Consider the following 23340-nt stretch of genomic DNA (forward strand, 5'->3'; position numbering starts at 1 on the left):
GTTGCATCGCACTCTGAGGCCTTTATAATGAAGAAAGCCAAACATGTGGAAAGATTTCACAAAATGTTGGCTAATCCCCGCTCCAAATGATGTAAGCTCAAATCATTTTCAGTTCAAAAATACTGTTTAAAAATGTCTTAATAATTGTCCGAGATATTTGCTGTCAGATTGTCTCATTTCAAGAGCACAATCTAGACCACCGTCTGTGTAACGTGATATCAGCACTGGAGTGTCCAGAGGTCAGAGAGAAGTGTTTTTTTCCCCCCCGTGCAGTTTAAATGTGAACGCTTTCCCCTGAAACTGTGTGAAATAGCAGCGGCGGCGGCGGCAGCAGCAGTGGAGTGGCACGGAGGGAAGCAGCGGCAGCCTGAAAAGACTAACGTCACAACGTATGATGAAACAAGCGAAGGCCTACGGCAGCCTACGGCGTCACACTGTGCCGAGCGTCATTTTTAATAACTCTGACAAGGTATCAGATATACTCATCTTCTCTCGAACAATAACAAGGATAAACAGGATTTCCGTCGCTGGGAATTAGCGCCACGCTCCTCGTACACTTTTTTTCCTCCCCTTTTTTTCTTTCTATCCTTTTTCTTTCCTTCGTTTTTTTCTTTCTTTTTTTTGAAAAGCGGAACACTTTCTCTTTTCCATTCACTGTGAGCCACAATTCAAATCAAACTGGGCAGTTGCTTCAATGTGCACTAGTTTTCCCCTCCTCTTGTTCCTCTTCATCCTCCTCTTCTCTCTCTCTCTCTCTCTCTCTCTCCTCCCTCCGTCTCTCCCTACATGTACAGCATTGTGAGGCCGACAAATTTCTTAGAGAATAGACGCCTTCTCAATCCCTCCCCCCGTTTTAATTGCTTTCTCGATGGTAACAAAGGCGCCATTTCACTAAGAGCCAGACCACATACAATAATGATTTCTCCACTGGCCTGTCCTACTTATTTCCGTGTTTGAAAACTTTTTAATTCAAAAATTGCAGTGTAGATTAATTGTCTGATATGTAAAAGCATTGTTCTGCATACTAATTCTACAGCCATTTCCTATTGTGCCGAGCATGTCTTTTGATGTGGGCCTAATTAACGAGGAGATGTGAGCCTTTTTATGACATGTAAGTGCATAAATGAGCTAATTACCGCGACTATTGGAGGAGCAAACTGACCAGTAATGGGAGTCGCCACTCAGTGTCATTTCTACGAGGTTAAAAGACCACAACAATGGATTGCTGCTACAAAGCACAGGAAGCATCAATGGACCCTACATTCTGTGGTATTCCATGAAAGGAAAACATGGTCCTGCTACTTTGCACCTATACAAAAGTGACCCACTCCATAATCTGTCTAAAAAAAAAAGTTAATGTCCAAAAATCAATTAACATCTACACAATTGCTGCGGATGACTTTTATTCCTTGCGTTCGTTTGAAATGATAGCGGCTGTCTCTTTGCCTAGAGCTCCTCAGCAACAGTCGACAAGCCTACTCCTGATGCAGGGGCGCCCTCTGGATGTTGGAGGTGGCCATTGCTGGATAACGGAGAAAGCAGGGCAACAAAACATAAGAGCCACAGAGAATTCAGCTGAAGAACTCGCTGCTAAGATAATTTGTATTCTCTCTTTGCTAGCGTGCCACCCGCTGCCTGCTAACGAAAAGCTGAAGCCGTGTTAAAATAACTATGCTGTGTGAGAGTGTCACTTTTCACACACACGCTGGCTCTTATCACCAGCACATCTCCACAGAGACATGGTGCAAATGTGCCGATACAAGTGTGTGTGTGTGTGTGTGTGTGTGTGTGTGTGTGTGTGTGTGTGTGTGTGTGTGTGTGTGTGTGTGTGTGTGTGTGTGTGTGTGTGTGTGTTTGTGTGTGTGTGTGTGTGTGCGTGCGTGTGCGTGTGCATGTGTGAGCGTGTGTGTGTGAGAGAGAGAGAGAAAGAGAGAAAGTGTGTGTGCCTGTGTGTGTGTGTGTGTGTGAGTGTGTTGGTGCTCATTAGGCTGCTTTAGCATGTTTGCCACCTTCACTGAGGCGCCTGACAGTGCATAGGAAGGAGTGCGGCTGCATGCCGTCCCGTGTGAATAGAGCAGGAAAAGCTCACCTGGGCTGCTTCTGAGGAGGGGGCTCTAGCCCCAGGGAACTGGTGATGAGAGAGAGAGAAAGGAGAGGAGAGAAAGAGAAAGTGAGAGGGAGTGGGGGGGGGGGGGGGGGGTTGTTGGAGCAAGAGGAAGACAGAGAGAGACAGAGGTAGGAAGAGAGAAAGATAGAGAAGGAACAAGAGAAAGAGGAAGAGACCAGAAAGAGTGAGAGAGAGAGCATGTGAGAGACAGAGAGAGAGAAGGAGAGAAAGAGGAGAGAGATTATGCATGATTATGCATGTACTTTGGCAAACTCACACATACAGACCTTGAGCACACTAAAAAAAAAACTACTCTGACTGAAACACCTGAACTTGTTTCCTGAAATGCAAAACTAACCAGGGAGTGAACGAAGGAACAAGAGGGAGAGGGAAGGAGAGAGGGAGAGCGAGAAACCATGTGAATGTGAAAATACACGCTCACACATTCATATACACAAAGCTAAGAGTTCTACAATTCCAGGGGGAAAAAATGAAATAAAGCACCATCCTATTATACTATTCAATGAGATCCTTGCAACTTTTACACATATTTTGTGTAATGCTGAAATGGTTTAATACATTTATAAAGTATAAACAATGTGTTATTGATACCAGTGTACCAGAAGTACAGAATGCAGAATGCCAAGTATGCTAGATCAAGGACATACTGTAAGGGTAGAGGATGCTACAAACATACAATATCATCAGGCTATCATCAATAACCTAAAATGAATAACCAAAAACATTTTAACGTGTACATCCTTGTCCCATTGTTTAAAATGTGCTATATAAATAGTATTGACATTTGGAATTACATTGTTTTTTGACTGTGTGTGCATGTATGTGTGTACAGTACTGTGTGTGTGTGTGTGTGTGTGTGTGTGTTCTGATGCACTCACTCTGATGCTCCAAACGCCGGCAGCCCACTGTGTCCACTGGGGATCTTGGACAGTGAGTCACTGCCCGGGCAGTCTGCCCACAAGCACAGAAAAGTTACTACTTTCACTTTACAAATATACCAATATTGAGTCATAACAAATGATTATAATCACTTTACAAATATACTAATATTGAGACATAACAAATGATTATAATCACTTTACAAATACACTAATATTGAGTCATAACAAATGATTATAATCACTTTACAAATACACTAATATTGAGACATAACAAATGGCTGTAATCACTATACAAATATACCAATATTGAGTCATAACAAATGACTATAATCACAATACAAATACACTAATATTGAGTCATAACAAATGACTATAATCACAATACAAATACACTAATAGAGTCATAACAAATGATATAATCACATGATATCTTCTGTGCTTTTTACATGGCGGTGGTCAGTGTTGGTGAGGAAGTGAACTGGTTACCTTTCATGCAAACCTTGCCCTGTGGAACGATGAGTTTGAGGCCTCGTTGAACGGTGAAGCGCACAATGGTATGTTCATCTGAAAAACACCACCATAAACACACACACACACACACACACACACACACACACACACACACACACACACACACACACAAAATAAAAGAAAACATGTCATTTGGATATCTGCATTTAGTTGTTTCTGGACTTGTACTTCACTGTCGTTCCTTCAGTCTTACAATGAGTTTCTTGCCATGGCGAACTTCCTTTCTGTGTCTAGATGCACACTCACCCGTCAGGGATATGATTCTCTTGACTTTATGGTACCAGTCGTCCTTAATGTCCTTCACGTCCACGTGGTCCGGAGCCTCGGGTGGGGGCACCTTCTGTTCCCCCTTCTTTGGCGTCTTCTCTGCTTTCCCCCCAAACAGTTGCTCCATAACCCGATGTGCACAAAACCTATGGGGGGGAGGGGAGGAGATGGGTAATGAGCTCAAAAGAATATCAGTATATCTCACTGAAAATCAACTAAAGCTAAGACATTACATTACATTTGGCTGATGCTTTTTAATCAAAGCGACTTACAACATGGTAAAAGCATGTTTAAGCTTGTAAGAGCAATTCTAACAACAAATGTTACAACAATAAACAACAACCACAATAAGTGCATCAATGAGTGTAGGAAGTACATCAATGAGTGCAATTGTCCGTAGGATAATCAAGACTAGTTGTAAGTAGTGCTATGAGAGTAGATGTTCTCTGAAGAGCTGGGTTTTCAGACGTTTTTTGAAGACACTTCAATTTTATCGTATATATTTATATAGTGCTATGCTAATAACGATTCAAATCGCCTCAAATGTGCTTTACAGAGCCTGGAGCCAAGAGCCTCCACAAGTGTGAGCTAAGAGATGCCTTACTTCTTCCAGCAGATCATCAGGATGGGGAAGACGGTCACGATGGCCAGGTAGAAGAGGGTGCGGTCCACTCGGCCAGAGTAAAAGAGCTGGAGGATGCTGTCTCTCTGGGACTCAGCGATATTTATCTGGAGAGTGCCGTCACTCAATATCTCTTATATCATAAAAGTCTTTTAACAGTCCTCACTATCGCAATATATTATTTTCTTTTGACTTTTCATCATACAAAATGTTTATCATTTTATATCATCATATGGGGTATTGTATTGTCTGCCAGTAATTATCGTAAAATAAGTCCCGACAGGGTGAACAGAACCCTGGCCTAACACACAGTGTCTATTTATTTAACTTACCACAACGGGTGTAATTTTGTGTAATAATTGAAAATATCTTAAATCTCAGTCCATCACGGAATAGCCAACATCAAGAATAACTTTATACAATGGTGACCCCCTCTGGTCATACCAAGCAGAGCACCCTACACCCTGGTAGGTGCACGGACACCTACCCTAAGTTTAGGTGAGAACTCAGACTTGAGGAAGAGTTTGATGATCATGTCAGCCTTCTGGTGAAGCATGGCGTAGTCGTTTTCCCCGTACAAGCCGGCAACCGCCATAGCTGTGCCAGAGTCTGCTAGGCTCCGGAACCTACATCAACATTTCCATGTGATCATTCAGCTGCTGCTCTTAGCCAAAGCAATTTACCAATAAGGGAAAACCATTTATGCTGCTGAATTATTATATCATTATTGTAGACTGTTTCAATTTACTTCTCTTTCAGCTAATGTATGAGCAAATTTATTTTCATGTCATGCATCCTCTTAAATACAAGGTCCATCTGATATGTCCATAATATGGTTTTGTGCAAAAGAATAACAATATTTCACATTGACATGAGGAAAGATGTACCCTTCAAGAGAAGCATATTCAAATAAATAAATATTTTGTTATTTTTAACAAAAACACAAGCGCCACAATTATTGGCATATTGGCCTATATTTTCTTCTTTGTAAAGCTCTTATGTTTTCTTCTACAGTACAACATATCATAAAGTTGGAAAATACAAGGCAGGGGATTTTAGGACATTCCTCTTTACAGAATACATCCAGATCGTCCAGATTGTCATCTTTTGTGCATATATTTATTTATATCTAAAATGGAAATACATTTCCTGGAATGAAGGATATTTGAATGTGAATGTTAAACTGCACTTCTCTAGACCTGTTCTCAGGTGATGTTACATAACATAGTCTCACCTCTCACACTCCAAGTAGAAGGAGAGATCATTGATCAGGAAGTCCACAATCAAGGGCTTGTTCTTGATGAGGCGTGTCTTGAGGGAAGCCGAATCGTCCTCTTTGGACATGTGTGTCTTTGACATGTCCATGGACGACGGACTTGGGCTCACGCTGTGCGCTGTAAGAGACACTGATCAGCTGATTGTCCACTATTTGCTATAACACCATTATGCCGACTACGGTTTACTCTGGCGCAGTCCGAGCGGCTGAGTACTTACGGTCAGAGTAGACCCGGTAGTGCTGACGCAGGAACTTCTCAAACTCGCCACGGGTCTTGGTGTTCACCATGCCCGCCTTGAACTTGCATACACCCTTGATGAAGCCACTCAGAATGGTCCAGACATTTTTCTGTGGGAAGAGGGTTGGATAGACCAAAAGGCAGGGACAGACAGAGGGAAAGAGGGAGATAGAGATAGATAGAGAGAGAGAGAGAGAGAGAGAGAGAGAGAGAGAGAGAGAGAGAGAGAGAGAAAGAGAGAGACAGGGAAAGGGTAAACTACAATCATCACCACTGGCAGGGCCGGTTCTGTAGCAACATGAGCAACCGCACCGGGCCCCAGTCTGGAGGGGGGCCTAGAAAAAATGCTTTCTTTGCTCATTCTGCATTCATTGCTAATTCTGCCACGTGTGGGCATTGTTGCTTGCATTGTAAGCTTTATCTAAATTACTTTAATTAATTGATCTGAATGGATTGTTGTTTCTTCTGGTTGCGTATGCCTAGGCTATATGGATGTTGGTGATTGTGTGCGTAAAAATAAATATTTTTAATAAATAAACACGTGGCTCAAAACTACACAAGCAATACTGTAACCTGAGCCATTCATTTCTAAAACTGACAATGACTGTAGGAAAATATAAAACACTCATTGGGAGTTATTGCTGAATTCCGAAGTTGAACAAATGAGGCCAAAGTGCTTCACCAGTTTGTTTTTGATGATGGATCCTCTGGCAGTGGTGTCAGGGACCACAATGGGACTGGGAGGGAAGACGTCCTGGTACTGCTTAAACCTGGCGCCATGGAAACAAAACATCACAGACAAATGATTTACAGGCCGAAACAGTACAGACAAATATTATTCAAACATAGCAGCATGCTGGGTAAATAGTCTGTTTTATTGCTTTTTTTAGTCCAGCGAGACCGTTCCACTTTACAGTAACTATCCCGATCATATTTTTCTGCACTGTGTGTGTAACAAATAAAACAAGGATATAAGAACATGTTACTGACCTTAAAACGTACTATACGTATTACAATGACATACATTGACACACAAGTCCATTGAACTTATCAACTGCTTAAGTACTTAGACACTTGATGTCAGGCTTGGCTTTATACAGACTCCAAACTGCTGTACTTTTGAGCTCATAGATTACCAAGTGGCCTCCAGGGACTTGTTGACCACATCTTGGATGGCGTACAGGATCTCACAGGTCACCGGTCTCATGGTTCCCACCTTGTTAATTAAGTCTGCACTGCACTGCAGAAAATCAGCTGCAAGAGATGTATAGGAACATATTCACTCTAGGCATCACTACAATAAAATATAGACTATGGGTCTACTATGGATAGAATAAGCTGTCATCATTGAACATTGCTCCATAAAAAAAAGAAGAAGAAGAAGAAGAAGGCATAAAATCAGTACCGGCATCATCCCGTCGGAAATACTTTTCCACGATGGCATGGATTTTTCTTCTCTGGATTTTGGCACCCTTTGGGGTCTGTTCGATGGAACGCAGGCGCTCCACTTCCTGGATGAAGAGCAGAGGGCCGTGAGCGTTATTGCAACGCAGGTAACGCTTGAAGTAGTCCAGGTGAGTGGAGTTCCTGAACAGGTCTCCATAGGTTCTGTTAGAAGGAGCACAATGTAACTACTGTAGCGCTAACATCACCATATGGTGCAGACACACGTGACATTTGGAAGTGTACTAGTGGAGATGAATGAGGGTCAAACCTTGGCCTCATGGATGGTGTGTGGTAAAAACTGTTGGCCTTCTTCAGATCCTTTCTGTTTGTAGTGGCTGACGACAGATTTCTGGAGGTGGGTCTATCTAAGTTGTAAACATGAAATGATGAAAAAACTTTAATAACATGTTAATTAAATCACTGTTGTGGATTATTTTGCAATATAACATCAGTGGCAATCCTGTGTTTCAAGTAGTCAAGTAGTCAAGAAGCTTTGTGGTATAGCATCCGAATTCTGGTCAAGCTGAGATGTTGAGGAAACGTTAAAGCAATGCATTTGTTTAGTGCAGTTTTGCTGAATATATGGACATGTCTATAGCTAGACTAATGTTCTAAGTAAAATTTGCCTGGGTGACAGCCTTCTGTGAATTTTTGTTAAAGTGACAGTAAAACATTGGGGAACATAAGGCCTCAGGGATTCCCTTTATATTCTAACAACTCTCCCACAGCACAAGTAAGCCTAATGAACAGCTTATCATTATCTGTTTGTTATCAAACTGGTGTGTAGAACAGAATGTGAATGGATTTGTTCTTTGATTGCAAAGTACTAAGCCACTGAGAGCATGTTAGTACCTGATGGGGGTCTCTCCTTACAGTAGAGACGGTAGCTGGCACTTATCCTCTCTGCTGCCACTTTAGGAAACTTCAAGGCCAGCTGCTCAAATGGCATATCAAACATGTCTGCGCAAAAGATCAGTGTCTGTCATTTTCTTTTTTCATGTGGGCCACTAATGGACAGTGGAATCGTTTTCCCTTTGACATTACTAGTGCTGGCTGTCAATTTATAATTGACAATTTATGGAGGGACATAAACAAACGAGATTTAAACCAGTGGTCTAAAACCCATTCCATTGCGGCGCCTTGGTTGATTTATATTTGCGATGAGATTAGGCTTGCCGATAAAAAAAAATTAAAAAAAAGACTAAAACAGCATAACTTCGGAGACATGTCTTTAGTGGAACCAAAAGCCAAAAAAGACAATGATGCAGCCTTGAGGGCAGTAAGAAGTGAAGCAAAACTCAACGTAATTTAATAGGGAGCTGTTTCTGAATGATTGAAAGTTGGCTGTTATGCTGTAGTTTATGAATATTGTCTGCCAAGAAAAGTTATTTAGAAAGTAAATGTCAGTCTCAACTACAAAAGTTATACACAGGTGTGCCCTAAGGCAAGAGTTGTTCATATTCATTATCTCCAATATTCAATTGGAGAATGATACAGAGGAAATCTTTATGTACTGTCTGGCCCCCCAAAAATGCAAAGTGGCCTGCAAGTAATCTGAGTTTGAGACTCCTGGTTTAAACTGTGCTGATGTGCTATACATGGCATACATCTTCAGAGTGGGTGTCATGCGCTGTCATTTGAATAGAATGTACAGAAATGGCTCTGAGCTGAGGGGCGTCCAATCGCATTGCATTCTTATTACCGGTGTTTTTGTAGTGCAGGTGAATAGACCCTCCTCCAGCCACATCCTCCAGAGTCAGGAGCACCCAGGTCTCATCAGAGAGGAGCTCTGCATCCGCATACCCACAGCAGCCGTGGCACAGAGCCAGAGCCTCTGTCATGCGCCTGAGCTGCTGCTCTGCCGTGTTCGATCCACTAGAGGGCACTGTCGGCATTCTGGTGAGACACACTGACTGCATTCTGCCAAACTGGACCAAACCAGATGGACATGATCAGCATAAATTGGATTACACAAGTGCACACATTACACCTACATGCACGCATGAACACATGGAAACAGAACGCCTCCATACATCATTAACCAAGCAACCATGAGTGAACATACAGTAGATGCACATTGGTAATTAAAATAGTACACGGTTACTCTGAAAACATGAGACATCAAATCCATAACACTCACTAGATGAATATTGAGTGTTTTATCCTCTTCATCCAAAAATGAATCATAGGAGGTGCTGAGAAACTGTAAACGTTAACACATTAACCACATAACATTTGAGTCACATTCCATTTCATCTGAGGTTACCATCATGAAATACACTTACAGCTGCAACATAGCAACACTGCTTACATAAGCTGAGCATACTGTAAGTGCATTATCATTGAATTACTAAAATAATTATCAAAACATTTTCTGTCAGCTCTCATATTTTTGGGGGACTCTTCTGGCCTCTGTGATCAGCATCTAACTCTATTACCCAACTGTGAAACGTTCAATGATGAGGACGTTGCAGCCTTTCAAAAGCGTTGTGTGTGCACTGCATATTGATAGGACAGGATGGACTCCCGTGGAGACCAAGTCTAAGAACATCAACTACAGCCAAAGCGTGGCTTTCCAGTACCTTACAAATGTCACGCTTCGCTGCATAAATCCATGGAATGGCTTTCCCAGAGGGCAGGAGTTCACGTAGCTGGGCGCAGGTGGCATTCTCTACCCCCAGCGCCCTCTCCGCCTCTCCGCTCAAAAACGCGTCGGCTATTCTCCTGGCCACGGCCTGCTTCTGCGCGTAGAGCGAATCCTCGCCCTGGGTCCTCAGCAGGAGGCTGAGAAGCACGTCCAGTTCCCGCCACAGGGCCAGGTGCAGCAGCGGCTCAACCAGGGCGCGGGTCTCCAGGAACGCCCTGTAGGGCCCCCCAGCCATCTCGTCAGCAGACAGGGCCGGACCCATGTGGGCATAATGGCGGGCGGCGGGGGGTGATGTGGGCACGTCGACAGGCACATGGAGGGCAGGGGTGCCCATGCAGACGTGGGGGACGTCCACGTCAGGCAGCGGCCGGTCTTTGCCAGTCTGAGCCACCTGGATGGACGGCCGGAAGCCTCCTGCCGACACGTCCGCATCACCAGGCTGGGCACTGGGCAGAATCAGGTCATTGTCTTTGTTGTGGGCAATGCTGGTGCACCCATCCAGGCATGCTTTGCCGTCCATAGAAAGCCACTGACACACACTCGGAGTAGGCTTTTGTGCTCCGCCTTCAGTGTTAGTTCCATGAGGTTTCTTGGAGCCAGACTTGGACCTCCAGAGGAGCTTCTTGCTGTGTTTGGAATTGTACGAGGAAGGGCCCACGGCTGACCGCTCCAGCTGACTCCTCTCCACGCCGGGCAGTGCAGGGCACTCCCGAGGGTCGTCACAGGAAGCCAAGCATGCGTACTCCTCAACCAGCGGCCGACACTCAGCCACGCGGGCCAGGGAGGCCTTGCAGTGGCTCAGGAAGTGAGGCAGCCAGTAGTGCTGGAGTCGGCGCACGGCCTGAGTCCTCATCCTCCACAGCAGCTGCAGCTTGCCAGTCTCCGGGTGATCACCAGCCAGAACCTCCAGTGCCTCGGCTAAGGACAAAACACACAGGAGGACAAGCGATCATCAATTTAGTAGTTACTGTGAAATGTAACTATTACATTGTTGTTATTTGTTTGTCACTTTGGACAAAATACCTGAACCATAACCATATTAGGGTATACTACTACACTATTCTACACTATACTACCCCTGCTTTCTATTTATTTAGCTGCTAATATTCAAAGTAATTTACAGTTAAGTTGAGATGCAGTATACAGTATATCAGTGTGTTCCATGGGTACTGAACCCATAATCTAGGCGTTGCTACCAACTTTCTCTACCCATTGCTTTGTGTTCAGAACTAGAATATGTTGTCTTTCTTCTCTACTGATTGTGCAGTACTGCATAGTTACTGTCATTTCTCATATCAGGTTATGATATGAAGTGGTGACAAGACGTAGTGTCTTGTCCTGACCTGGGGAGATGCGGCAGACGGCTATGATGCCGGATCCTTCCCTGAGGTGATTCAGCTGGAGGACTGAGAGCAAGGCCCGGTAGTGGACACTCGGAGGAGTCTCCTGCTCCTGCTTCGACAGACTCAGCAACCTGTTGACTCGCACACTGAACAGGACCAGCTCCTCTCCTGTGCTCCCCGATAGGCACAGAGACAACACAAATCAGTGCCCTCACAATGCAGTCATATTCAGGGGGGGGGGGGAAGCTTGTAGGATTGCTCTTGTAGCATTTGTCATCAGTGACTTTGTTATATCATTTTGTTAAGCGTTTTAGATTCTCTTCTCTTTATTATGATGACTATAAGGGTTAGGTAATAAGCAAAGAGAGAAAGTGAGTGAAAGCAGTTGGAGCAGTGTGTGTGTGTGTGTGTGTGTGTGTGTGTGTGTGTGTGTGTCCTGACTCCTGACAGGGCTCCACCTCACCTCGCGTGCTTGCCATGAAGGAGGTGAAGCGGTGCAGGCCCCTCACACTGCCCACACACCTCCTCAGGAGCCACTGGTCCGCTCTGGTCCATGGCTGCCCCTCTGCTCACAACAATTCACACATTTATCTGTCACATCCACAGACCATGCACAGAACACACATACTGTACTAGCAGTGAATGACAAGCTGCTCAACTCCATGGCTAAGAAATTAAGAAATTATAATAATAAAAAAATAATAATAATGAAAACTCCAGCTCCAGATCACAAGACCCAGAGGAAACTCACACCGCTAATCAGCATTATAATTTACATTGACTAAACGTAGATTAGATTAGATAGGCCTAGATAGATTATAGATTTTACTCTCCTCATAATCCCATAATATACTGTATCAAATCTTCTGGGAGTATTTAGCGCACAAGTATTCAGAAAACATGACATTTTCTAATCTGTTGTCAGGAACTCGGATTATACAAAAGTTCATTTACTTATCAACTACTTGTCAGTCTTTTCCAGATCTACACACCTTGTAGCCTATAGATTTTAGAAGACGAAATCAGCTATTTTCATTAATTTAGCCCTTCTACATTTCTCTTCAGCTGATGTAAATAACTTCAATAGACTTTGATCTACTCTTAACAATTCAAGAGATGTAGGTAGAGAGAAGGTATCAATCAATGTAGCCTTTCCCCAAAACAGATATCGCTGCATGTAAAACTCATTTAACCATTCACCTTCGGTTTGAAATGACGGAAGCTGCAGGATCTCTGCGCATAGCAGGTAGTGATGAAAAAGTTCAGTTTGTTTAAACAAGGTTAATCGTTGTGATGTCAACCACTGCAGAAACCCTGCTCCATTCACCGGCTGCACATATAAATAATTTCTCTTGTTATGGTAGACACAGGCGACTGACAGAAGTTAAACAAGCCTTTTTGATTTACCAGTGAATGAATGAATATACAGTATGAATGAATGAATACTTGGGAGTGCAGAACTTCAGGACACAGAATCCACTTGTTGTCACGCAGAAGGTACAAAGGGGTCTGCCCAAAAACCTTCATTAACATAAAAAAAAACATGTTAAATAACAACAGTGACAGATAAGGAGTTTAATTGAACAGATGTCACTGGTAATGTCAAAACATATATATATATATATAAAAAAACACTAACAGGTAGATTGAGGAAGGTGTTGAAGAAATCCACAAATACTTCATCTTTCAAAAGTTCAGGTAAAGTTCTTTCATCTTCCTCTCCTGAACGATAATTCATACTCAATTAGTAAAAGTAGACCACAAAGAGGCGTGCAGGGTATTGTTTAAGACCATGGTACATTCTCATCTGTTTACAAGTTAAGCCTACTCCAGAATACTACCATCTGTAGCCTACTGAAAACATCCGTTTGATGGCAGTACACCTTTATAATACAACCAATTGACTCAACTCTCCTAGACATGACCTACTGAAACAGCTCATGGAACCCTCGGTCAAAGTATTCCCTCTCATGGCTCAATATTCAAATGAGGCCTAGTCAATTTACATGGTCATAACCGCATAGTTCACCACAAAACTGACTGTTTGCTATATCGAAGAGTTCTAAACAAACGCACAAAGTTATCTGTGACGCAGTAGTGTATTTCTTTGTGATTGCACATGTTTTGCGACACTGATCTATAAAGAACTTTATAGATCAGTGTTTTGCACAAGTATAAAGTTCGTTTGAACTATGAAGCAAATACCTTGACGAGGTGAGTCGGAAATCTTCCATTGGCTACATTACGTTCGTATTTTTCCACTGTGTAAGAGTAGGCTATTTTGTGAGTATTTTGCAGCTTGCAGCTTGCAGCTTACAGTAACAGCAACGGCAGCCTAAGTCAAGAGCCAAGAGAAAGATATTTATGCATGTTATCTTCCTATTTCTCTAACCTATGTAGTGTCATTTCCATAGGCTTGTTAAAATTCCTAAAGCCTATGATTATTTATATGAGAGCATGTGAAAATGTGGCGTGCCTACAAAGTTGTTCAGTACTGCATCAACTCCAAGAATGAGAGGCGCATATCCCTCTCTAAACAAGAACTTAATCCGCACGCAAGGGAAGAAACCTTGTCGTCTTTGTCTGCACTTCTTAATGCCACCGCGGGGTGGCGTACAGTGATCTTAGTCTGTAGGCAACAACCAAATGTATTGTAAATAAATGGGGAAATTACATCAGTAGTTTACGTTTATCCTGGTGACGCTTTATAATATATTCCCAGACGAACGACGATCTTAAAAGGAGAAATATAGTTAAAATGTAGTTAAATCTGTTGTTATACCCATTGTTAATCCTTACTTGTAGCTTTTTTGGAGACTAACTGCACTGGTGGAACGACCTCTTATTTTTTGGGTGTATCCAATGATTTCAGCCCATGCGCTTTCCATCTCCAGACCATGAAGAGATCACGTTTCTGAGTAGCCAATCAGAGGCGGAGAGATCCTACAATGCACTTTAAAAGTTCGACTGCATGAGGCAAGCGGAGAAAGAATGAGAGACAAACAAGCAGGGTCTACCCAATTTACCCACTGGAGACAGTACCAGTTTTATTGTCCTATTTTCCTCATTTTTGAAGGTAATGTATGGCAGAATTTATATGCTTTATTTTGTGTCATGATGTTGCAGCTGTTAACAGGTGATGTCATGGCTGTTTCAAGTCTAGCAGTCGGTTTGTTTGATGTTTTTATCAGGATGCATATTTTTTTGTTATCTATTTCTAAGTAGCTACGACTATTTTTAAAATATTTAGCATTTAACCTAATTGTTTGAGAAAGGGATATTGGTTCTGGTGACATGGTTTATTTTAGTTTACCAGCTGGCAATCGCTACATAGTAACCATGACCACGCGCTCAATTCGGAAGTGCTCTGTGGTCAGCATGTAGCCATAATAAAGGCTACTGAAGTGGTTGTTTTTTTAAGAGAAAAATCACGAGATGGACAATCTGTGGTTATGAAGTGATGTTAGTCCAGCATTGTTATTTGCTCTTAGTTGTCATGAGTGCATTCGCATCATTTCGATGTGCGCCTTGAAGAGATGGCAACGCTGGCTAACTATTGTTCTTGCCTCGGTATTGCATAACGTGATTCTTCGCCACCCTCCCCCACTGCCCCCTCTCAACACTTTTTTTAACACTCGAAAATGTGATCCCTACTCGTGTGTGATTTTTAAAAATGTATATGTTATTATTATATTATTAATCGTTTCGTTAGAATCGGTCAGTAATGAACTCGAATGCGCATCTTTATGGTGTTTTTTTTTCTTGCGCTCAAGACTAACGCGTTAACGTATTGGGGTATTTTTGTTTGTTTTCTTTTTAGGTACACTATAGCAAGCAAGATGGCCACTTCTTCGAGTGCCAAGTTGAGTAAAGCTGTTAAACAGCAATATTTGGAGCTTCCTCAGGGAGACAAGGTTCAAGCTATGTACATCTGGATTGATGGAACTGGAGAGGGCTTGCGTTGCAAAACCAGAACCCTGGATTCTGAACCTAAAAGCATTGAAGGTTGGTGTCCACCTGTGTAAATACATAGCTATAAGTCAGATGTTTGTTCTTGGCAAGATCATCCTACTGCAGCAGCATGGTGGATTATGAAGGCAGTGTCTAAGCAACGACAATTCTCTTGTTTTCTTTAGATCTCCCTGAATGGAATTTTGATGGCTCTAGCACTTATCAGTCTGAAGGCTCCAATAGCGACATGTACCTGATCCCATCAGCCATGTTTAGAGATCCTTTCAGGAAGGACCCCAACAAACTGGTCCTTTGTGAAGTTATGAAGTACAACCGCAAGCCTGCCGGTGAGAATTCTGGACTGGTCTATTTATTTTATTTATCTTAATGAGTTGACTGTAGTATGAAAAGCTGTTGACTACCACTGTAACAATTTGTTAATTTATTTATTTTTGTCCCCAACAGAAACAAACCTGCGGCTCTCTTGTAACAAGGTCATGGAGATGGTACGCAACCAGGTCCCGTGGTTCGGCATGGAACAAGAGTATACTATCTTGGGGACGGATGGGCATCCCTTTGGCTGGCCATCCAATGGTTTTCCTGGTCCCCAAGGTGAGCGGTGCAAATGAGCTGGCTCTGTGTAGCCCGGGCTGCAACCAGAGACGAGTGGTTCACTGTGCTCTCTGCTGGCCCTGTAGTTCTAAGTCTGAGTTTTTCCATCAGGCCCGTACTACTGTGGTGTCGGAGCTGACAAGGCATACGGTCGGGACATTGTGGAGGCCCACTACAGGGCCTGCCTCTATGCTGGCGTAGAGATCTGTGGCACCAATGCGGAAGTGATGCCTGCTCAGGTATGTCCTCATTTATGCTACAGCTTGACTACATTAACAAAGGAAACCACTTTTAACTGTGTAATGGAAATTATTTGATTTATACAATGAGTTATTTCTATATATATAATTGTTTTTAAATGTATTTTTTTGTTCAATTGGAGGGTATTAGCTATGTGATCTAAATGGCAGTTTGCTCAAGAATACAAATGGCTGTTTGCACATTGCATTAATGGTGGTTTCTCTCTTGGTCCACAGTGGGAGTTCCAGGTGGGGCCTTGCGAGGGCATTAACATGGGTGACCACTTATGGGCCGCTCGCTTCATCCTGCACAGGGTGTGTGAAGACTTCGGGGTGGTGGCCTCGTTCGACCCCAAGCCCATCCCTGGAAACTGGAATGGTGCTGGCTGTCACACCAACTTCAGCACCAAGGAGATGCGTGAAGATGGTGGATTAAGGTAAATTACTGTTCAGCATAGCTTCCCCCGGAATTGTGCAATACGGTTTGATGTGAATGCCATGTTGGTTCATTTTCTCCATTTTTAATTTGGGATTGCTTCTCTCTCTGCCTGCAGATTTATCGAGGAGTCTATCGAGAAGCTCGGCAGAAGGCACAACTACCACATCCGCGCCTACGACCCCAAGGGGGGCCTGGACAACGCCAGGCGCCTGACCGGCTACCACGAGACCTCCAACATCCACGAGTTCTCCGCCGGCGTGGCCAACCGCGGCGCCAGCATCCGCATCCCGCGCACAGTCGGCCAGGAGAAGAAGGGCTACTTTGAAGACCGCCGCCCTTCGGCCAACTGCGACCCCTACGCCGTCACCGAGGCACTGATCCGCACATGTTTACTCAGTGAAGAGGGAGATGAGCCGACCGAGTACAAGTGAACTGTTGGGTCCGACCTGCTAATCCACCCTCACCCTCCTGTTTCTCTTGGCAGCTCCGAGCAGCTGTAGTGGTCTGGAGGTGTTTTTAGTACTGTACTGTCTGTGGTCTTATTGAGAAAAAAACCTTGTATTCATGTTGACTGGTCAATCCAATACAAGGTATAACCTAGATGGATTTTTGTTTTTGTCAGAAGAGGTGTGCGAATTTCATTCAAATGTGCACATTGGGTCATATTCACCCATATTTTTTTAGCCTGTTCACTGCCATTACTGTCCTGTTTTAAAATTGTTGCTATGGACCTAACTTCTCTACACTTGGTTGGATTCCCCTTGTGTAGATCATGAAATGTAAAAGTGTCTGACATTTCTAAACTTCTGTGAATTAGCATGTAATGTCTTTCTAACATAGTTTTAACTAAACCAGATCTGTTGATCTGTTCCTTTTTAAAACGCGTGCTGATATCTTGTGGTTCATCTTGGATCAAAAAGTCTTGATTCTTGACGTGCGGTACTATTCTATGTGGGGTCCAACATGCATTGAGTGTTGTTTTTGTACGCATGGACAGGTCCCTGTGTCTGCCTTTCCTCTTGTTCTCTTAGATGAAGGGTTTTTATTTGTATTGTTAAAGGCCAGTTGTGGCTACAGTTTTAACTTCTCCAAATGGATGAACTTGTTTCTTATCGTGATATTAAAAATGAACACACACTAATTTTACCTTAATACCGTCTCTGGATTGTTCTTTGGGAATATGCCCTTAAATTACTTGGAACAACCCCCTACATCATCTAAATTCTCCTTGCCCGACTGACCATTGTGCACAAGGTCCGTGAACAGATTTCTTTGAGCTCCTCACATAGGCTATTCAGTAGAAAATATAAGTTGCAATCGGCTACTAGTAGCTGATTAAATGTCTCCAGCTTCGATTCAGCCAGCCAAAACTGACCACTGCTGTGGCTGGTTCATTGTTAGGTGAATGTCACGAGACTGAATTAGATTAGGGTAATTGTTGGCTGAGAACAGCGAGTTCAAACACTGGCAACATTTTCACGTGCTCAAACCTCAGAATCGGGAGAACACAGAATACTTTGTCTTTAAATGGCACACATTAGGCCGGTCACTTTAACAAACTAGTAGTACAAATATGTGATCGGAGAGGTGCACCAAAAGAAAAATCGGTTGGTGATTTGAGGATTGGTGTTTTTTTGTAGGCTGAGAATTGGGAATATTTATTTGTGACTGGGCCTACAGATATTTTCCTTAACAGACACAGATGCAGTATATAAAAGAGTTTATCTATGGCCTGTGGTTATGTGTTACGTTCTGCTATCTTAATGAGGCTACTCGGAGGCATAAAAAGGCAAGATTATCGCATTTTAGAATCTCGCATTATCGCGAGATTATGCAGAATTATCGCATTTAGAATCTCTATATATCTCATGGTCATGGTTCATAAACTGGCATTCAACTTGGTGACCTTTTCATCTTCATCAAGAACATACTTGTAGCATTTTGTATATCTAAATAATATGCAAAGTACTAATCATTCATGAAAACTCTTGGACTACCTTTGACAAATAGTTAGCAGCTGTAAATAGTGTCTGGAACATCTGCATACACTGCATTAAATGCTCACTCTAATGTAGGTCATCTTGCTGAAGTATCATTGATCTGTTACTAATCTAGTTCCCGGCTTTACATTATCAGACTAAGGACAGTCAGTGTACAACTAAGCAGACAGATGGGGTGTTAAGACTATCCTCTCAGAGAACATTGTGTTCTTTTATTCACAGGAGAAATACAGTACACTAGTGGGGAGCACTTGGTTGCCTGCTGAGAGTAAGTACACATGTATCATTAACCATGTCTGCATTTTATCCCCCCCAAAACAAAACCCAATGGATATGTCTGTAAATGCATCTTTGGTGGTTTGAGAGGCTAAACTATTATATATTATAGAAGACCTTATAGCATACACCGATGCATTTTACAGTACAGAGAAAAGCTCAGCATAAACATGGTCTGATTTCTTCAAACTGTTATTTTAAGGCTTGCGTAATGTTCTTGGAATGGACAGCCCTAAATATCGCATTTGCTGTCTGTTCGTTTAATACTAACGTCACATCATGCTAAAGACGTAAGCTTTCATTTGTCTTCAAATCCTCTTTGAAGAGTTAGTTGCAAATATTAAATACTTTTCTCTCTCTTTCTCTTTCTCTTTCTCTCTCTCTCTCTCTCTCTCTCTCTCTCTGTGTCTACACTCACACAAAGCTATAACAATTTGTTATGTTCCATGACCTGCTCAGTTAGTTCCTTGGGGAGGGGAGAAAAGTTGCCGGCTGGTTTTGTTTTTGTACCTTTCACCCATATTTCCCAAGTCTGAAGTGGGAAGGAACATCTCCGCCTTGCGTCGGTCAGTGCTATGCCACAGGCTGTGCTATACACAGGATATCCTTGCCGTGAACTAGCAGGATTTTTGCCAGTCATCAGAAAAACAAATGTAACCTCTGTACCCAGCTTTTGGGACAGGGTTGTCCTACCTGTCATCGGGTTCAAGTGCCAGTTTGTACTCGATCACGGAAAAGAGGCTGACCACTCAGTCAAATATTTGAGGACTCTGTTTACTTTAACCATTGAAAAAAACAGTGTCTTGCAGAATAGCCACATGAAAGTCCTGTTGGATTTGCAATGACAGATTATTCTAGGATTACGTAGATTATTTCAAGGCATAAATGAAAATGAGTTTACACAATTCTGTTGTTCAGATACTTGTTGCGCATTGATGTTTTACATCAAAGACATGGTGTATAGTTTTCACAAAAGATGCCCGGTTGTTTCACTAATGTGCTACTGTACAGTACGTACAGTATATGCATCTCTGCTCCTACATTCAATACATCATATTGTCATTCACAGATAGCACAAACTAAATGACATCCATGGAATCTGCTGAACAATATCAGGGTCAGAGGTAGTTGCCGAGCTCCTCTCTTGATGCTGTATATAGCATACCTTCACGTGCAGCGTAGGTGGAGGGGGGGGTCACCAGCGGAATGTGTGGACAGGGGAACGACCTGGCAAGACTGATACTCTGGGCAAACAGTGCTGGTGTTGCGTGAGCAGCTGCCCCCTTAGCCAACCTGTACCAGCAGCTAAAATTAGCCTTCCACCCTAACTCAGCACATATGGCCCCCTGCCTGAAACCAGAAAGGCCCTGGTGTTTTGAGTTTGGGTAAACAGGTCTTTGTTTACACTTGTTGAGGGTTGAGGTTGTGTAGCTGGGTTGGAAGAACAGTGATAACAGTGCGTGCAACTCACAGGCTGTCCAAATAAACAGCTTCCAAGAGAAGAGAGAGAGATACATCCATTCCAAAGCAAAGCCCTCAGAACAGACACATGGTGTCCCGCAAACAGGACCACATGGAATAACTGCCTTTGACACAACAAAAGCACCAGACAGCTGTAGGCCACTTAAGACTCGGTGGCCACGCACACTTGTAAAAAACAATAAAGGCCAGGGATTTGTAGTTGCAGAGAAAGGCAAGCCCCAGCAATGCACCACTAACCAAAAAAAAAACAAACAAAACAAAACCAATTGCTGCTTACAGTATAGCAGCCATGTTGATTGCGGGGAAACACAGGCCCTGGAAGATGACTGGAAAATTCCCTGTAAATGTTTGTGTAGAAGTGAGGGCAGCGGGTACGTACGGCACGTGAGGCACAAGGCTGAGAGAGAGAGAGAGAGGGGAGGAAAGCACCCTGATGAGATCAAATTGGACAGAGACAGAGAGGCTTGTCTGTGGGAGAACTCGTGAAAATGTCGAGTGCCCACACTTAGGAGTCGCATCATGCAGCAAAACAGCGCATCATTTGGAGAAGAGAAAAGAAGACTTTTAAAAAAGATGGGGGGGGGGGGTGGATCGAGGGAGCGAGGAAAAGAGAGCAAAAGAGAGAAAAAGAGAAGAAGAGGAGGGGGGAGATGCAGGCTTAAGGATGTGAATTCACACGCCAGTGGCACCACTGATCATTTCATTCATGAGAACTCCCTCAAACCGGATCCGGCTTGTTTCACCTTATATAACCTCCCCATCTCCCTCCTCCCTCCTCCCTCCTCCCTCTGTGGGTCCGCGCCCCACCTCCCCGCTCCCCATCCGCGTCTCTCCATCCCTTCTTCACGCAAGCACAAACGCCGCGTGCAGCCGGGGTCAATGCATGGGCTCTTCTCCTTGCGCTCGCTGCCCGTTACGTAACGGCCCCTGTTAGTGCTGTGATTTACACACGGCCAAGGCATATGCCCAATGGTGTGTGAACAGCCAGAGGCCCTACATCACCACCACCACCACCACCACTGTCGGCCCCTCCATCACCGCCACCACCACCGTCGGCCCCCTCACATCACCACCACCACCAACATCGTCCAGTACCTGTTCACGCACAGCAAAAAGCCTTTCCTCATGAAGGGCTTCCCCTTCCCTTGTAACCACCATACGGTGAAGTAGAGGTGAGTTTTATGGTCGTGCATTCCCCTCATTAAGATTCAAATCTCAGCCACTGACCCACTTCTGTTCCCTCATCCGCCCTCCCTCCCTCCTTCCCTCTCTCTCTCTCTCTCTCCCTCTATCTCTCTCTCTCTCTCCCTGCCTGCCCTCTGGACTCTGCTTTGGAATATCCGTGGACGGGTGCAGGAGGCAGACTGCCTGAGCCGGGGAGCAAAGAGCTGTGCCATATGTTGCTGGAAAGAAGCAGCAACACAGCTCAGCCTGGACAGACACCCACCCCGTCCTCCTACTACCCCCCCTCCTCCTCCACCCCTCCTCTCCGTCGTTGTAATGGGCACACGGTGGCTGTGCATTACGGAGCCGGTGATTAGCAGAGCGGCTGCCATGTGACAGACATTAGGAGCCATGTTCCCTCCTCGCCACCGTCGTCGTTCTCTCCTCGCGTCTGAGAAGCGGGAGCCAGAGCCAGAGATCTCCTCTTGGCACGTTAGTCACGGCGGAGGAGCCTGCTCTGGCCAAGTCATGTGCACATCACACGCATCGCCAGCGCTGCGAGGAACGTGCCCCCGCACCCAAGCGCATTCCCCTTTCTCTCTACAGCAAGTGCGACGGTCTGTGGCTGCTGCAGATTCTCAGCCTGCACGCACGTAAACAATAGCATGGAAGCATGCAGACACCAAACTCGCTCCCCGTAGAATCTGCCCCAATCTTTGTGAAGGTGGAGCACCAGGCGGAAGGGTGTGAAAAACGGGAGAGGGGAGAGACTTGAGGATCAAAGAGAGAGGGGAGGTGGGCGTGAGGAAATACTACTAAGCTGAAGAGGGGAGGGGGGGTGGGGGGAGATGGTGTGTTAGGCGGAGACAGGGGTGCCGCGTTTCCATGGCAGCCAGGGTAAGCCCAGACAATGTGTGTGTTGTGCCGAAGAAGGGGGAAGGGGTGTGTGTGGTTATGTAACCAATCGAGGTCATGCCTGCATTCCCCTACACATAAAGCCGAAGGGCCCTGATCATCAGCTCTCGGCTTTATTCTGAGAATAAAGTGAAAAGAGGGGAAAAAAATACGCAGAAGAGGACAGTGATTGCTGAAAACAGATTGAGCCAGATCAAGCATTTGAGCGCAATCAATTCGGAGGAGAAAATAAAGAGGAAACAGCTACAAAATGCCTGCTGGCGACCCATGTCTTAGGGTTCCCACGACTGCGCTAGAAATTCAATTACACTCTGCAGACACGCAAAGAGCAGAAAGAAAAAAAATAGAGAGAGAGGGAAAGAGAGAGAGAGCAAGAGACATTGAAATAAGATCTGTTTAATCTACATTGGATCCTTATGGCTTCTCTATACAAATGAAGGGCCTTCGCCTGCCTATGGTGTCCTGTTATCCAATCAAGTACAGAGAGCATGCTGATTGGTTAAGGGAACAGGGAGGCTTTGTGAGTGTTTAGATCCTCTCTTCCTTCTCGGCCCACATGCAGGAGCCATGGCGGGGATCCTGTGAAGGCCACGTGCGTGCGCAACCCAAGCGGGACTTGGTTTCCGTGAAAACATCCATGACTGGCCTGGGACAGCAGCTGAGAAAGCACAGGGGCTGCTGGGGGAAAGAGAAAGAGCGAGAGAGAGAGACCTAGAGAGAGAGAGAGAGAGAGAGCAGTCCAGGCGTGGGGATGGATAAGGAGAGCAGGTTATGACACAGCACAGCACAGCGCAGCGCAATACAACACAACAAAACACGCCTTTGCACCGGCATCCTAGAGGCCTGCACTTGGCTACAATGGATTGGGCCCCAAGCCACGTCC

General features: G+C 44.2%; 2 protein-coding genes across 2 annotated transcripts; one reads left to right on the forward strand and one right to left on the reverse strand.

Annotated features, from left to right (window-relative positions):
* Positions 1-1394: 1394 nt before the first annotated feature.
* LOC134102390 (regulator of G-protein signaling protein-like) lies at positions 1395-13386 on the reverse strand. Its single transcript, XM_062556475.1, has 23 exons — positions 13309-13386; positions 13019-13101; positions 12826-12900; positions 12580-12709; positions 11843-11944; positions 11380-11547; positions 9972-10954; positions 9530-9592; positions 9092-9317; positions 8242-8349; positions 7658-7754; positions 7349-7551; positions 7080-7197; positions 6626-6713; positions 5924-6053; positions 5664-5823; positions 4917-5055; positions 4412-4536; positions 3787-3953; positions 3496-3573; positions 3007-3079; positions 2090-2128; positions 1395-1522 (listed from the first exon to the last, which is right to left on the reverse strand). Exons 1-23 carry the CDS (start codon positions 13349-13351, stop codon positions 1447-1449), a joined length of 3474 nt encoding a protein of 1157 aa, XP_062412459.1. The 5' UTR covers positions 13352-13386; the 3' UTR covers positions 1395-1446.
* Positions 13387-14302: 916 nt separating this feature from the next.
* Positions 14303-17772, forward strand: LOC134101817 (glutamine synthetase). Its single transcript, XM_062555632.1, has 7 exons — positions 14303-14455; positions 15200-15384; positions 15516-15677; positions 15796-15942; positions 16054-16181; positions 16419-16618; positions 16736-17772. Exons 2-7 carry the CDS (start codon positions 15219-15221, stop codon positions 17049-17051), a joined length of 1119 nt encoding a protein of 372 aa, XP_062411616.1. The 5' UTR covers positions 14303-14455; positions 15200-15218; the 3' UTR covers positions 17052-17772.
* Positions 17773-23340: the final 5568 nt, after the last annotated feature.

This window comes from Sardina pilchardus, chromosome 15 (assembly GCF_963854185.1).
Source record: "Sardina pilchardus chromosome 15, fSarPil1.1, whole genome shotgun sequence".
Lineage (NCBI taxonomy): Eukaryota > Metazoa > Chordata > Actinopteri > Clupeiformes > Clupeidae > Sardina > Sardina pilchardus.